At 42.2% G+C, this 17,709-nt stretch overlaps 2 protein-coding genes across 3 annotated transcripts; one reads left to right on the top strand and one right to left on the bottom strand.

The window, feature by feature from the left end:
- The first annotated feature begins 203 nt into the window (after positions 1-203).
- LOC136440698 (uncharacterized) lies at positions 204-12,320 on the top strand. Its single transcript, XM_066436801.1, has 4 exons — positions 204-585; positions 7,543-7,830; positions 8,536-8,745; positions 9,631-12,320. Exons 2-4 carry the CDS (start codon positions 7,556-7,558, stop codon positions 10,136-10,138), a joined length of 993 nt encoding a protein of 330 aa, XP_066292898.1. The 5' UTR covers positions 204-585; positions 7,543-7,555; the 3' UTR covers positions 10,139-12,320.
- A 690-nt stretch (positions 12,321-13,010) lies between these two features.
- On the bottom strand, positions 13,011-17,688 carry LOC136440709 (transmembrane emp24 domain-containing protein 2). Of its 2 annotated transcripts, XM_066436811.1 has the most exons (5): positions 17,404-17,688; positions 16,140-16,332; positions 15,817-15,834; positions 15,253-15,360; positions 13,011-14,481 (listed from the first exon to the last, which is right to left on the bottom strand). In XM_066436811.1, the coding sequence occupies exons 1-5, from the start codon at positions 17,587-17,589 to the stop codon at positions 14,357-14,359; spliced, it is 630 nt and encodes a 209-aa protein (XP_066292908.1). In that variant the 5' UTR covers positions 17,590-17,688; the 3' UTR covers positions 13,011-14,356. The 2 variants fall into 2 exon arrangements, with proteins under 2 accessions (XP_066292908.1, XP_066292917.1); XM_066436820.1 differs by lacking the exon at positions 15,817-15,834 and having other exon boundaries at positions 17,404-17,687.
- Positions 17,689-17,709: the final 21 nt, after the last annotated feature.

The following is a 17,709-nucleotide window of genomic DNA, read 5'->3' on the forward strand; positions in this document are numbered from 1 at the left end:
GACATGTAACATATGAGCTCATATGAGATGATATTAGGGCGTGTCGACCAAAACGTCACCTTTATTTCTACCTGTCCGTTGTAGGTATAACTTCCGGTCCACACCCCAGAAAAAAGGTTTAATGCTGAGGAATTTTGCACTGTTTTTTGAGGTACCGGCCTTTCTCTCTCACTCAAAACATCTATTTAAAGCAAGAGAAAAATGTGGCTAAGTTAATATTGGGACCTAACGAAAATCTTAAGGTAAAAGGTCACGAAAAAAAGAAACAGTTCAGTGCCAGAGGATTTCTATGCTGTCTGCTGAGGTACCGGTCCTTTTTCTCACTCAGAACATCTACTTGAAGCAGAGAGAAATATGAATGAGTTGATTTTATTACTGAACCAAAATCGTGAGGTGAAAGGTCAACGTTTGACTGCAAGCGGAGCCCCTGTCGGTTGGAAACGGAACTGACGCGAGGGACATCCGTCAGTGCTACAGGCTCCATCTTGGGTACGTCATGAGAAGCCATGAATTTTCAATAACCACACGGAAGGGCTCGGCTTGTGTGGTGGGCTCCACTTTAATTCCTCGTCCTTGTGGCCGGAGGTAAGCATCATTACATTCACTATTACAACAGGAAGCAACAGACTGCTCTACTAACAGATGTTATTCTCTTCTTAAATCTCAACTGTTGGTTGTTTGTATTTTTTTCTGAAACATTGCGATGCTTGTTGGTTTGTGAATACAAGTGGCAAAGGAAAGGACGTTACAGCAAAGACATTCGTCAGTTTTTTTCCATTTGTTGTTTTATTTGCGAGACAAGAACTATGCCCCTCGCGAGGCCTCAATTCAGCATGTCGGCCTGATGGCTTGAGTGTGTGTCATCAGCGAATCGTTAGCACCACACGGCTGATGGGGAGTGATAGAACGGCCACATCTATGCCCTAGATGCTTTCACATACAATGTCCATAAGTGATAAAAGGGTGCGAATCTAATTTGAGGCGTGACGTTGTAAAGGGGAGAGAGAGAGAATACAGTAAAATCGAACGGCACGGCAAAGGTTAAACAGGTGTATTTTTACTGTAAAAGCAATTATATAGAACCCCCAATGATGGGGTTAATTCTACCGTACTGGTTTCGTTCTGTAAACATATTTCCATATGCTCGTAGTGGGAATAATGTCCGTTATATGGTCCCCAAAGGGCGTTGAACAGATCTAGCAGTAAGGCTGCGATGTACGCAAAGGGGGAAAGCGTATATTGGGAAGTAGGGAGCCATTCCAGGTATTGTGTGTACGTACTTACAAGCACATAAATTTTTGATAAAGTTAATAGACTACTTGTGCAGCTCGCATGGTCTCTAGAGGAAGGAAAGGATTGTGTGTGCATGCCTTACGGCGTATGTAAACTATGTATTAACATATAGTGGCTATTTTACTGTCTCTTATGACTGTATAGCATATACATACATACATCGTATTCTTTAAAATCGCTTACATGGAAAGAAAACTGTTTAAATTCATTGACTTATCTTTTAAGCGTAGATCTACCGCATGTTTTAACATATAACGGCTATTTTAATGTCTCTTTTGTCCGTATAGTTACACACTTGATCTTATATTTTTTCTGTTAAATCGCTTACTTGAAAAAGGAAATTGTTGAAATTCATTGACTAATTTTTTCAGTGTAGATCTACCGCATGTATTAAAATATATTTAAACGGCTAGTTATGTACTTCATCTTAAAATCATTCTGTAAAATCGGTTACGTAAAAAGGAAACTGCATATGGTATTGAGTCATGTTTTCAGCGTAGATCTACCGCGTGTATTAACATATAACGGCTAGTTTTATACTTCATCTTATAACAATTCTGTAAAATCGCTAACACGAAAAAGAAACTGTATTTGTCCGTGCAGACGTACCGTATCGAACGTTCCTAAATAATCTTCCCCAGTGCTTTCACGTAGTGTTGGGTTCAGGAAATGGGTTCTTTGTCGTTAGTAATCCACCAAAATACGTCGCTGTAATCTTGTTCATATCGATTGCTCGAGCCCGCGTGTATGTAAAGAGACTATTCCGAGTACGAGAAGGCAGCGAGGATGGATTCATCATTCTCTGATGCATCGTTTTATGATAAGGGAACACCGTCTGTCGTGTTATTGGTTTTTAAAACAATTTAAAAAAAAACTCGCAGCTATGTTGGAAATTAACCAAGTGCCTCTGGACCAAACACATCAACGATTTGCCACGAATTCAGTTTTTCCCAAAAGCTGCTCCGAACGCATGGTTTTCATGAAGTGATTATTTGATACAAATGTATTATTCTGAAGAAAACAACATAATGCACTAGACGTTAGACCAACAAAAACACTAGAAACATTTAGTTACAATTACAACCAATATAACGTAAATTACAACAAATAGAGGTGCAACCAACATAATTTTGGTATTGTGTACACCGCTACTCTAATCCTAGGTCCGCACCATTTCTTATAAATCAATGCAAAACAGGACGATATCCTTCACACTTAACGTTTCAAGGCTAATGGAATATTTTACGCGCAGTAAAGCTATTAAACCACGCTACATATTCTTATTTACGTTAAGAGTTGACTGGTAGGGCGATACTTAAAAGACTACAAATCCCTTTTTAAACGAGATCGAAAGAGGTACACGTGTCTAGCGTTACCTTTTATTTCATATGCATAACTCATAATATGCAAGGTTACATTGCATTACTGTCATGGCTACTAGCGATAACTCATGGGCGTCACCGCAGTAGAACGAGAGTGTGGCTAGGTTTCGGTCACCTTGGTATTACAGGGGTGACCTCCAAGGTACTGAAAGGCCATCCACTGTTGAAGCGGCATCCCTTAACTTACCGCGTGGTGGACACGTTCGTGGTGGGGCGTCGTGCGATTTTTATGTCGTAGAATTTTCAAGCAGGCTATGACAGAAACAACTAACCATCGACAATACTTCAACTTACACCCAGATACCCCCATCAGGGGCAAAGTAGGGGGGGGGGGGCTAAGGCGGGCAGGCCTCCAGCCTGGCCCGGAAAGTCTCAACTGGCGTAGATTGTCTGGTATTTTTGAATACCAATTTTTAAAAATCGGTGGCTTCCCGGGGTGCACCACTGGGTAGGTTTGAGTAAATTGTCAGTCTGTAGACAAAAGGTGAGGCGGGCGTTCCTCCTCCTTTCGGAGAGAAGGGGCCACTGCAGGTTGTTGAGCATACAGCCTTTTCCGTAACAAGACAGCTGAACTTTGTACGACACAAATGCTCGACTATCCCATAATATCCTCAGTGTTCGATGGTACGTACGACGATCGTAGCACCAACGCGACCATGCACTTGCTGACAAATGGAAATATTCTTTCATTGTTATTCGTCTGTGCCGTTGTAGAAATATGAAATGAACTGTTAGATTCCGTCGCATTTAGCAGACGCTCACTCACGTATGATGATATATATATAGATATTGATAAAAAGCTTGTTTCGAAGGCTTTGTTAGAAAGTGGTGCATTAATATCGGCAGTCAAAACGCGAGTGTAAGTGCTTCCCTCTAGTTCACGTCACGTTCATTTTACACCGTACTAGCGCTAAACGTCTAATATGAAAGATCGACTCATGTCGCGCTGACCTTTGTTTAATGGTAAAGGTAGACCAATCAAAACTAGAGTTCCACGACCTCATACCTTCGCCGACTGATGTTAGCCTTTTCGAGTGAATGCTTATCACTCAGTATGTAAATAAGGTCCTCGATTGCATGAATTTCAAGTGATCCTTTTCTCTACACAAAACACAGCATTAAAGTAAAATCTTAGAAAAGAGTAGCATTTCCTCATATATTATGTAAATGAGGCCATCATGATTTATGTCTGATAACGTCCACATTTGATTATCTCCCAAACGCCACAAGAATGAAATCCCATCATTTACCACTCTGGAATTATAGTATTTCGTCATAAATTATGCAAATTAGGTATTCGTTTGCATAATTGATATCTATCAATATTCCTCTCTTTCTCAGTTACATGTCACGTGTTTGACTACAATGGAATGCAAGGGTTTGTATACTTTTTCACATCACAGATCCTGATTTGCATGATTCTTATACGATCATGTAAATCATCACTCAAACTATGTACATCCCTACAAATCATGACGATCCGTCATCACCTTCTTGAGTTACTAGTATTCTCTTTCAAAGTTTAAAACAAACCCATACCTATACCTACACGAGTTCTCCCAAGAGTTATAAAAATAATCACTGTAAGAATATTTTTGCTTAATTGGGATCATAACTTTTATCTTTACTACAGAAAATAAGGCAATTTGTTGGCAATGTATTTGCTTCAATTATGCCCCTATTTTCATAGTCGACATATCAATCAGTTTTTATCAAACCTATACCTTCCAACAGGGAGAGCATTAGATCGTAAGGCTGCTGTGTTTAAATGCCCGTGTGACCTCCCTGACCCCAAAACAGAGCCCTGCACCAGGCAAGTAAAGTATCACATGTGTCCTCCAGGGACGTCTCACAGGGAGCCTGCTCCGGTAAACTAGGTCACCTGTCAGTGCAATTTAACCTGAACATATAGACTTAAAAATAGCAAATTGAAAGGGTACTATTGTGGTATTTTCAATTAGTATTTTCTCATTAATTATGCAAAATAGGTAGCTATTAGCATTATTGGTATCTATCGATACCTCTCTCTTTTTCAGCTATATATATCACATGTTTGAGAGTCCTATTTTGAAAGGCAGCAGATTTATAAACTTTCCTTGCTAATTATGCAAATTAGCTCCTGATTTGCATAATGAATATTCAATTATGTAAATCATCAATCGAGCTATCTACATACCATAAATCAAGACGATCCGTTGACCATAAGTCTAGTTATTCATGTCCAAAGGTCAAAACAAATAAATTAAAAACACCCGGTGCAGCTCCAAACAAGCCGCTAGAGGGCCCAGACGTGCACAACTTACTGCATGTGGCATGGACTATCTACCACACAAAAATCATGACCGTAGCACTTGCAGAAAATTCGACCTCAAACTTTGAAGCTACACTGCAGTACCCAAAGTACCCGCTAGGAGGCCCATCATCGAACTTGACCTTCCCCTTTAATAAATCTACCTATTCACTAAATATCATGCACAACCATCAACAGCTTCTCGAGTTATCCTGTCAACAAACAAATACGCATTCATAAACAGCCCACTGCAGTACCGCAGAAAAATGCCAGGTGACCCATTTTTGAACTTGAGCTTCGTTTTCACAATCTCTACGTACCCACCAAAAATCATGCAGATCCATCATCAATACGTCGAGTTATGTTGTCTACATACAAACACACTAACAAAAAAAGTCCACTGGAGCACTTTAGGAAAACGCCAGGTTAACCATTTTCGAACTTGACCTTCGTTCCCACAACCGCCACTTACCTATCAAAAATCAGCAAGATCCGTCAAAGTTCTCTCGACTTATGATCTCGACATACTTACGGACCCACTTTACAGCTGGCGTAACCGATAACATAACCTTACCGCGAATGCATACATTCCCGGCGAAGGTAATTAGTTGACCCCGAAGGGTACCATACGGCAATAGTTGACCCGAAGGGCACACCAAACGATACTGCGCACCACTCTACCTGGCTTCGATGGATACTTTTCAGCGTAACATCTCAGCCAGGTAAGTACTAGACAATAAACATGCTTTGGGGGGACCTCATCGGCTATGTTATCGCCTCTGCGCAAAGTCATGTCGCTCTGGACAAGCGTCGGTGCTGCGTTGTATTTTCAGGTGCACTCGCGGTGTCTGGAGCTAGAAGCCAGTTTCCTTGGTCCCAATCCGAGTCGGATTCCCTCCAATTCGACAAATGATTAATGGCAGGCCTTGAGTCTAACGTGTTATCTCCAAGCAGATGTGAGGGTGTGGCTCATTCTCTGTGAAAAGAGTGCTAAATGTTGAGGAAACAAGCGCAAAACACCGAGAATGCGCCGGATCCTTACATTTGCTTGAAGATTTTAACGCATGCCTCATAGAAAACCCTGTAAAGCGTGAGTACGTGTCTAAAGTCGCTCTCTGCTAGTTCTTTTCACTCAAGAATAGGGTTGAAAACCGGGTTTGATCCTTTTTTGGACCCGAATTTTAATCCAATTTCTAAAAAAAGATATGGCTACTGGTTTCTACTTTCCAGTTCGAACGGGGTGATTTCCCTGGTTGTAACACACTGTCATGATCAATTATTTGTGAAAGTCCAATATACATGGCTGAATCCACTAAGCTCAACCCATGCGGGACCTACTAGATGGTAAATTTTTTCCACGAAAAGGTTACTTACGGGCATCTGTGGTGCATTTTGAATACAGGTGATTTCTTGATAGAATAACATATAAACGCATGCGCCAATTCAAACGGGGATATTTCCCTGGTTGTAGCACGCAGTCAAGACCATTTTTCTGTGAAAATCCCCAATACATCGCTGAATCCACTAAACTCAACCATGCGGGACCTACATTTGTAGATGGTGAATTGTTTCGGGCAACCTTCGGTGCATTTTCACAACATTTTAAGCTCTAGCTAGACCTGTTAGGTACCTCACTCAAAGGATTCATGTGTTTTAAAACGAAATATTGCCAGCTTGCGAACGTTTTCCTGTAAACCAGACTTTTGAATTCTCTGCGCTTCATCTAGCAGGAAATGGCCGTAGATATTCCTCTGCGTGTTCCCAGGGGGTACGTAATAACGCGCTAGAGTATAGGCCTTACATCTCTGAAATGGCTCTCGTCGCTCCAATGGCACTTAGGCGCCGAAGATGATCATTTGCTTGCAAGGAAAATGTCGCTGTGGAAAATGCAGCATCAGTACGTGGAATCCCTGCCACTCTGCGCTCACTCGGATTGCGAGCACCACTTAGCCAGGGTCATCTACATCTCATGTTTTTGTGCATCAATTGGAAAGTCGTCTGGGGTGGAAGTACAATCGCAACGTTTTCTGTCTATCAAGTCCCTATGATGTGCAAGTCGTCACCGCCAGTGTCATTTTCGCTCTTAGCGTCTCTTGAAGGTTTACAGTGTCAACTACCCCAAGAACGATCGTTTTAGAGATGAAATTCAGCAAAATGTAACAGTGTCTTGCCTTTTACCTCCTTGTTCGGAGGTTTTGTTTTCGGCGTATCTACTGTATGTGTTTACTTGTGTGTGCGTAGTTATTCGAATACAGTAGAGTGACAGGAAATGGTGCCATCGCAGATTGGCAGGAAGTGGGGGTCGAATCGGAGGTCAAAATGGTTCCCCCAAAGGCTGGTTTCCACATTTGGGACACTGACAGGAAGTTAGGTCCAGGGAAAAGGGTATCTCATTTCCTGTCTCAAAAATATCTCAATTCCCACCTATATGTACATGTCTGTTACCTCTTATGGGAGCCAGTAGGAAAAAAATATCTTAGACAGAATCAGTTAGAATTTCACAATAATGATAGAAAAGAATCAACACAAAAACTATAAAAGTATTTCACGGAGGTCTTCGGTTTCTTGTTTTCGTAGGTGTTGAGGGGAGATGGAGAGGGAATTCCACACCATGGCGACGCAGGACCCAGTGATGATAGACCCAGTGAACGAGAACTGCAAGAACTGCAGCGCAGTCATGTGTGGGGGTTACATCACCACACTGGGCGGTGCCATCCTGGTCACGGGAATGATCCTCATGGCCATCTCGTTCCCAATCAACCACGACAAGGACGAGGAGTTTCTCCGAGGCATCATCGGGAGCCTGTTGCTGGTGATCGGACTACCGGTGCTCTGCTTCGGGTCGTGGCTGTACTGCAGCGACAGGTATCTGTATCTGAATAAAAGTACTCTTTTTACACAACCGTTTGGGAACGCATCTATAAGCAGGGACACCTGTGCTGCAGTGCAATGTGAACCAGTCAGACTCAGTGCCTTGATGAAGGTGATAGATGGTCACCGAAACATCGGTTGAATAAATCACTTGGTTGTGTAAAAATAGTCTTTTTATTCAGTGACTTACCAACCTGATGAAACTATTCATGGGGGTTTCTGTATCTGTATTTATGTATCTCTTGGTATATATTCATTCGTAGTCGAAGACGACTGTCAGTATCAGTATATTTTTATAGCCGGTATAATCGTCCTTCGGTGTAACACACAAGCATCTGTATCTGTATAGCTGGCATAAGCGCCCCTCGGCGTAACACACCAGTTCGCAGGCATGCGGTGTGGTACTGAACGACACGGTCACACCTAACCGTTGCACATCTAGCTGCAAACGTTGTTTAATGCTGTTTGAGGATGCCCCTACTGTACTTGGTGGCAACGAGTTCCACTCTATGACAGTTCTAAAAACGATTTTTGAACGCATCAATTCTGGGTTTATAACTCTTGTCCTTGAAGGCATGACTGTTTATAGTTCTTTTCTGAGCTGGTACTTTGCAGTTGGTACGTATACGTCCTCTAGTATGTCAGTCATTTTGTACATCATGCATAGTCTGGACGTCATTCTTCGTCTTCTTCGTCTAGGTGTCGGAGGCGGAGGCGCAGACACGAGGCCCCCTCGGTCGTGGCGTATCGCGTGCCACACCACGGCGTCAGTGCAGACCGACCGTCGGGCAGATACGGTCCGTATCAGCCCAGGTCCGGCGGCGACGTCCGATACACCATGGACGGAGCAACCGTTCACTCTACCACAGTGATAGAGACAGTAGGAGAGGAAATCATGGCACCTTACAGGCAAGTACAAAGTTAGGCGGGTATCTCAGTGAACTGGTTGGCGACCTCCGAGCGATTTGTCAGAGCGCTCAATGAATTTCATCGATAAAAAAAGAATCATTTTACGCTTTGTGTTTTGTTGTGTCTTTTTACGGTCATACTTGTACGTTTTGCATGATATTTCCATTGTAAAGTCAGGGGTAACACAGCCGCTATGGAATCGGTCTATTCCGTGAAAACGATGGATTCATACTAATCAACTTGTATTGACTTCGACATTGGGACGGCTAAGACTAATCTCCAAGCAGATCTACACGGGGCGCGAAAATCGTATATGCTAGCCAGAGAAGGTCCAGTCAGCCAGATAAGCTCCAGCCAGCCCCGTAGGAGCTTATCTGGCTGACTGGACCTTCTTTGGCTAACATATACGATTTTCGCGCCCCGTGTAGATCTGCTTGGAGATTAGGCTAAGACTGAGTATTGGACAACGTTTTGACAGATTTTATTTGTTCTACTGAATGACGTTTACTTTTGTCTCCACCTGACTGAATGTAACATGTCTTGTCCTGTACATACTGTGTCCTTTTGAAAATCAACTTCCATAAGTTGAAGGGGCAACCCAGTTGTTTACAGCTAATTTGAACTTACCGTGCAGTCACATTCGTCATAGGTCGTCCCACAGGCTTGACTTTGTAAATTTTGAAGTAGGCTGTGACAGAACCAACTTTAACCGCCGACAGATCTATGGCAGTCTTTTCCTTAAAAAGACATCAGAATTTTGCCGGACACCTGCATTGATATATCAAGAATACCCTCAGTTTGCGACTTGTACGGCGATCGTACGACGCATGTGACCGGGCCTTTAACATCTGACGTTAACGCTGTGATGTTCTTTTTAAATCACAGTCCGTACCACGGATCCTACCAGGGAAGTCGGAACAGCCTTCTACACACCCCGCCGTACCACGGCAGTCCCTACCTGGCCCGACGAACGGACTCCTACCACGACAGTCCCCAGCGCAGTCCGCACAGAGGCCGGCCTGGGAGTCCCTTCCGCCACACTCAGTTCCACGCCAGCCCCCGACACAGCCCCTACTCCCGCAGAACAGACAGTCTGACACAACCCCACATAGAACGGCGAGATTCCGGCCAGGCCGGGACATCCAGCCCCAGATACCCCAGCAGTCCCCACGTGGATCGCCAGGTGACCTACCAGGACAGCCCGCCGAGGTACGGCGCCGTAGCAGCGTCGTGTCAAGAGAGCAACCAAAGATTCGGCGACTACGTCCTGCGGCGGGACAGGGACGCGACGGCACGGGACAGTCCGCGGCCGGTGTCGTCAGGCTCGCCGGGAGAGGAGAACAATTTACCGCCGCCACCGTCCTACGAAAGCGTTATCAACGATGACTCTTAATGAATGTGTCACCTCCACTTTATTACTGGCATTCTCTAAGCGAAAGACTCCACGACAGATTTTGAACTAAAACTGTGGGAGCATACAGTTTCTTCTTGCAATTGGGTGCACAGATGGCAATAAGTTATCGTTTAAGGTCAGGGCGGAAAAGGGGAAATTTTCATCCTTTGTTAAGTTAGGATTATGAGACACGGATTCGACGTTACTGTTTCCTGCACTCCGAGCAAATCGCATGGAAGACAAGATACATTTCCGTAGTTTTGCATTATATCTGACTGGGACCAAAGTGGATCGAAGGAAGTAAACCACCTTTGTAATTTTTGTGTCTGCCCGTAAGCCCGTCCTTAAAATTCTGGTGATCAGCTTGTGCTCCATGAGTCCATCTCACCAATGTTCCAAACTCTACAAGGTTCTTCCTCGATCCCTGCGGTATAGTTTCTACAAGACCAACTACACCGGCTATGGGGAAAATATTGGCCAGGGGGGGTTTGGCCACCAGAGAATTTCATTTGAAAGCGCGGGCGAAATGTTTACCTTACTGACACTACTGGCCAGTTGTTCATTTTTTTCCCGAATTCTACGATCCATACACCCGTAGGAAGGCCTGGTGGAGGCTACCTAGCGGTCTGTACTCTAGCTTTTCGATAGAACTTCTACACGCCTATTTCGGCAGTACTTTTCCTACTATCAATTACGACGACTCCCAGAGAGGACTGCGAAGACCGTTCGGTCTCGACAGACTCGCATTGGGACGAACAAGCGCCACCATGTGGCCAGACACATATGCAATGCTCCACCTCCCCCAATTTGTCTTCTTCTAAAGTGGATTTCTCACCGGGCCACGCCTGTTTACGCCAAATTTCGCCAGGCGTTCGGAAATTGAGAATTTGTCGAAATTAAAAACAAAATCACATTTCAGAACCTGTTGCAAACGGTCACAAAATGACGCAAATTATACATTTTATAAAATCTTACTTCTGCTGCGCCAAATATAATAAGTGAACATCTTTTAATCACTTCAAATGTCTTTTTGATGCATTACTAATTGTTGTAACGTACGTTTTTGATTCAGTGACAACACTGGTTTCCAAATACCTGCTCATCTGGGCTTCCTACGCAAATGTATCGCACGTCATTGTGGCCGCAAGGGGAAATTGGTACAAATTCGCAAAGTTGCCGCAATTTCCTACCGCAAACTCGCACAGTCCAGTGAGATATCCACTTTACCATCACCTCTACCTTCAGTCCCTGCCTTCGCCAACACGAGTGTTAATATACACTGTTACAGTACCTAACTCTAAGGGTGGGGTTTACTAACAGCCCGGAGTCCAGCCTAGTTAGCTTTGGTCAGCTCCCAACGAGGCTGGACTCCAGGCTAGTTCACAAATGATCGGTTTCACTACAAGAGACAAAAGCACACCGGCCTACCAAACCATAATCTTGCCTGAAAAGTGGGTCATCAACTATGATCATGTGTAATCCGAAGAATATTGGACCAAGTTTTAAAACATGCATTGTACGAGCATCCTGATCCCCTCCCTCTTGAGGTCTACGAGGGGTGATCAATAAGTCCTCGGCCTCACCCAGAAATAAGGTGCACAACTAAGATTTTGGGGAATAATCTTAAACTATAAAGGCCTTTATGAATGTCTGCCAAAATTCAAATCATTGTGATCAGTACTTTGCAGGCGACACCCAGTAATATTAAGTAAGGTAGAAGAATAAAGACATGGACAATTGAACTGCGACTTGGGGTCAGCGGGCCAACTTGCTTTCCTGAAAGTCAGATACCTGCTTCTTTTTAGTTGAAATAAGAAGGGAATGTTCATGAGACATTTTGACAATGTCTTCGGAGATTTTATGCTGATTCATGGCATCAGGGGCTCAACTCACTCAGCTCTGATCACAGTTCAGCCCGGTTTTCTCGCCACTTACCTATTGATTTTTGAATGGACGTCGACTGAAAAGTAATGACCACAATAATTTGAAATTTAGTGGATATTGCCAAAAGACGTCATACTACTAGTACATAATGATGCCACGAAATGTGAGTTGTGCACATTATTTTTGGGTGAGGCCGAGAACTTATTGATCACCCCTCGTACATTGGACAGCACTCTAGCTAATGCCTCTCATCGAATTTCGGTGATTTTGGAAATAAAGGTTATGAAGCATCAGTCAAGCATATTGTCTCCTTGTTTCAGTTGTATTCAAATTAATTATTAGCCTGTCTCGCTGTCTAGGAGCGCTATTTAGTCAGGTTAAACAAATTATGTGCCATACCTTTTTAATCAACAAAGAGCAAGTAATAAGATCAGATTTAAGAAATGTTGTAGCCTGGCCATCACTTGTGGATTTTGATCAATTTTTTTCTTCATTTTGAATGAATTAGACAAAGGAGATCTATTGAACAAATAATATTATGGAACGCAGGGATGGCAACTCAGGAATCACATCACTAAATACATGTATAGGAAATGTTTTGCTTCAAGAGTTAATGTTAAATATAATGTACCAATAAGAATAGTGTCCAACCCCTATTTCACAGGACCTCGCTGAAACTAGACTCAATGAATTTCATTGCTAAACAATATTTTTATGCTGCATTTTGGTGTCTTTGTCATATTTGTACGTTTTGCATGATATTCCATTATAAAGTCAACACAACACAACTCCAGTTCAGGACGCAGCAACGTCGCCCATGTTCCATGGGTCCAGTGAGATATGGGCTTTACAACTAAGCATCCTGGCAGGGTAATAGAGCTTTTATATCAATGATTGTCACAGAATGCATTACCATTGACGTCACTTGATATTAAGTCAGGAAACAATACTCTTGTGCATGATGAAGGCTCAAAACGCATCAAATCAATTAAGTTCTAAAATTTTATTGCCCAAGAAATCACTTTATACCTCAGGAAATTGCCACCACCACAACATCTGTTTACAGCACTGGTCACTTTAAAACTAGAAACCACGTGTTCACAATTTTTACAGATCAATGTTGGACTCGACAAGAAATTGTTGTCTCCCAAGCTTAAATAAACTGAGAGGGTTTGCATGACATAACCCTAAAGCAAAGGAAGAAATCATTGAGATGCTTAAATGCCAACCTCTTTCTAGATTTAAAGTGACTGGTGTATTTCACAATACAACAATGTATGGCACAACCTAACCTTTTATTAACTCCACAGTGAACAGCTTTCCAAAGATATGTCACCCTTACTCAAGTCCTTCTATGTCACACTACATGGGGAAGGGCTAGCAACCTCTCCCTGTAAAAATAGACCCCGCTACTGAAACAGCAAGGAAACTTACTGCCCTGTGTGCCACTAGGCACCACAAAGGTTTGAAAAAAAACTCTGAAAGAACGTCACAGTACTAGTATTTTATATGGCCAGAAACCTACTATGCAAAGTGATATGGTCTGCTCTTTCGGTCATCCTTAGCAAATCAAGGATATCTTCAGTGTATATTTTCTATATACTGCTGCATGAAGAGAATTCACTAGTTACCTTAACCTATTTAAAGACTTGCATATCAGATACCCAGAAGAAGAAAAAAAAGATTATCAGTACTTACAAGATGGCCAATGGTATCAAAGCAAGGCACTTGTCTGTTCAAAACAGTGCTTTTTTTCTTCCAAATTTCTACATAACTTCATGACAATTTCCAATTTCTTTTCACTAAAAAGAAGAATAAATAAATATCCAGGAATCTTTGGAGCAAGAATTTTTGGGACTTAAACTACTGCCATAGTTGCTAGTTCAACGAACTTCTCTCACAACAATTGATTGTAGTAAGACGCATTTTACTTCAACTTAAGACTATTTACTGTCTCCAACAAGTGACATTTTTCACACCATATTCTTTATTGCGATTTGCAACATTGTGGCAAACCTATATCAACAAATAGGTCTTCCTTCAGTATGGGGTCCCTTTATAAACCACAAACTTTCAAAAGTGAAAAGTATATTCCCGCTTCTGCAAGAAGAAACAAAAATCTCTTAGATTCTTATTCTTATAAATGCATGAATTTTATTCTGTTTCTAACTCAAGCAGCATATTCTCTGACTCTAACTCACTTCGATCAAATAGCTGCACTATTTTGTAACCAATTTGATACTACCATTCAACTAACAGCTTTGTTATAGTTGAATACATTGTACTTCAATCAAAATTTACAGCATAAAAATTGGACCTATTCTCCAGATCTTCTTATACAACTCGTCTGACTTCGAAGAAGCGTTTGAGATAATAGATCTGTCCTAGTGTCATCGCCACGAGTACCAGGGCCTCGAAGAACGACCACAGCACCACACGGGAGTTGGTGTTGTCGTTGACTGTAACACAAAGAACACATTTGGTTAGTCTTGTACGTCTAAGGACAACACATGTTTATGTTCAGGTAGAGATGGCCATCTTGCAGAATCGATGATTCTATGGGTAGGAATCACAATCAAAGTCTCAGTCAACAGATATGCGATCTGGATACTAGCAATGTGTTAGTGTGGTCTCCTATTTATAAATCCTGGGTTTTATTCAATCAAGTCAATCCATTGATCTAAAGTGACATAAATTGCCATTCAAAAGTTCTGACTGTCCTTTATTGAAGCAAATATTCTAACATCTACAGACTCTGATCAGGATCTCTATCCACAGAGACTTGAATCGCAATCTCTACCAGTAGAATCAGCGATTCTGTCAGATTACACCATCTCTTACCCTAACAAATACAGCATACATTTTGAATCAAAATTCAAAACTGTGGAACTAAATCACAAGTCAATGGTTCTGAAGGTCAATGTGGCTAAAAGGCATGTATAACCTGTACACAATATATACCACTACAAACGTAGTACTATTATCATTACATGTGAGAAAGCTAGGAAAGCTGCCGCCCAGCAGAAAAGGAGAGCCAGGAAGGAACGGGAAGCCAACCCCACACAGAACACTACACTGATCCAATGCAAACATTGTGGACGGAGGTTCAAGGCCAAAATAGCCACATGAGGACACATGCGACCCAACCAAATGATGGATGACTAAAGCGGTCGTCGTCAGACTGACAGACGAACCAACACAGAGAAGGGTTCCTCGTTATAAGTACTCACTGGCCCGATGAATCCTCTCCCTGACCTCCATGTATTCCTGCTCATGCTTCACTCCAGTCAAGGCCACTGCTAACTCATTAATCATCTCTTCCAGCTTGTTTTGATGTGCTGAGGACAAAAAAAGGAAGAAATCAGTACAGCATGTTTACAGCTACCACAGACCATCCCAAAGTTGTACACATGACCTTTAGCATGCTGAAATACCAGTACAATATGATAGGTGTCTCCATTCTATATAGTCTAATAAACCTTAAAATGTATGGAGCTATCCAGGCCACCTTTACAGCAAGCTCCCCAAGACAAAAACAAACATTCCAAAATGCAAGAATGCTGTTGACAGAATATGCAAAATGCATCAACTTAAGGCTGCAGAGATAGAAAAACACACCAAGACTCTTGGCAGACATGAGCAACAAATATGGTAACTCAATAACATAAGGCATGTTTAATCACACATACAATGAAGCAGGTATAGGCATAAGCATAGGCATAGGCATAGACATAGCCAAGCATGTAAGAAAGCACTAGGCAAACAACAGGTAAAAAGGAAGGGAACTCCTGTACCTGCCCAGTCATTTTCACCTGACGAGAAGGGTGGCATAGACACACGGACACAGAAGGAAAACAAACAAACAAACAAACAAAAAATAAAACACAGAACAACAAGGTAAGACTGAGGTAAAGAAGATTTGCCCTATGAATGTATGAAATTCAACAGTACAAGAAGCGACTGCAGTGTGGGTGTTGAAACTAATTATTAAGCATTGAATTTCGTGAAGTTATGGCTCTAGCATATATCTGCTGTGGCACAAGTATAGCTTAAAGAATAACTTTTACAGATATATTGAAATTTATGTTTGAAGAAGAAGAAAAGGGATGCTGTCTACCTTCTGTTTCCATGTCTTGGCCCTTTGGGGCTTCACCGATGTCCATAGAGAACATGACAATCTTGGGTGTCATTGTGGACATCTTGTTGCTAAAACAGTACTTGTACACTCCGTCCATGTGGGCTGCAAATGTGTACTTTCCATTGGACTCCCTCTCACCACTGTAGATCACTGTGCTATCAGGGCCTGTGATCTGATGTGTTAAAAAGAAGGAATTACAATGTAGTTACATGTGTGTGGCATCGTGTTAGCATAACGGTTAGGGTGTTTGGCCCAGAACCCAGAGGTACTGGGTTTGAATCCCCTGACGTGCCACTTTGTTGTGTCCTTGGGAAAGGCACTGCATAGTGCATACGACTTTCCTCACTCCACCCAGGTGTAAAAAAAAACTTCAGTTGGGGAGGTAAAATATGGTGGAAGGAGAGGGTTGGGCTCTGCCTACTAAAAAAATACTGTGTCCCAGAGCACTGGTGACTGACTGCTCCTTCGGCCTCGAAAAGGCTATGGGACTATCTTTACGGTTTTACCTTTACCTTTTACATGTATAAGTAAAATTTGTACAGTTTTCTAATTTGTTTCAACTTAATATCAATGCTTAGGCCCTTAAACGAGTAGAAGTGTCTGTTCAGGAAACAACTGCCCATGTGGCAACAGCTACAAACACGTTAGTTAACCACTTATCAAGTGGTAACAGCTGGTCACCACTACATGTTTTCACATGATGTACTTTTTGCTTCTTTGTGGACTCAAGAAATTTATGTACTAAAGATTCTGCAATATGCAGTAAATTAAAATGTTAGTCAAGATTTTTTTCTACATTTGCATAATTTTGATCAGCTCAAATCAGGTAATTACTACTACTACCAGCTGCTAGAATGATATGACCCAAATTTTGGTTATTCAGACGATCACAGTCTCCAGTTTTGCTGTAAACTAGATACACGGCCTAGGCCTACAAAAACATGAACAGGAATCGTATGCAACATGTAGAGACGATCTCAAGGTAAACTGTGTGCTGGTAACAAAATAATTTACATAATTTCACTTGTCTGCAAGACAACATGTACATGTGTCAATCCACCTGCATGTTCCACCATATGTAAATCAACAACCTAGAGTAGAGTAGAGTAGATTCTTTCTTGTCAATCACACTTTTAAGACAAGGGTAACACTTATAACTCACGTTTGACATTTGTGATCTTGAACACGTATAGGCTGTGCATTAATATAACTTATTATATCATAAGAAACACGTGTTTTCTACCTTCACATCGATGTCCAGAAACCCTCCCTCAGCCACCTCGAACATCAGGCCCATCTTGGTACCTGACGTCACTTTATCGAAGAAACACTCCTCTGCGTGCGCGTCTACGCTGACGAAATACGCGCTTATGGAGTCTAAACAAGCTGCTAGAACGGCCAGGAGCCAGAGATTCCTAAGGGTAGTCATCTTGTGGCAGTTTAACACCGAAATGTTAGGAAAATCGAGACAACTTTTCCTTGCCACGTACGCCTTCCCGGTTGGAACCGCAGTGGGTGATGGGAAATGATTGGACAAAAAATTATCGCA

The sequence above is a fragment of the Branchiostoma lanceolatum genome, chromosome 1 (assembly GCF_035083965.1).
Source record: "Branchiostoma lanceolatum isolate klBraLanc5 chromosome 1, klBraLanc5.hap2, whole genome shotgun sequence".
Lineage (NCBI taxonomy): Eukaryota > Metazoa > Chordata > Leptocardii > Amphioxiformes > Branchiostomatidae > Branchiostoma > Branchiostoma lanceolatum.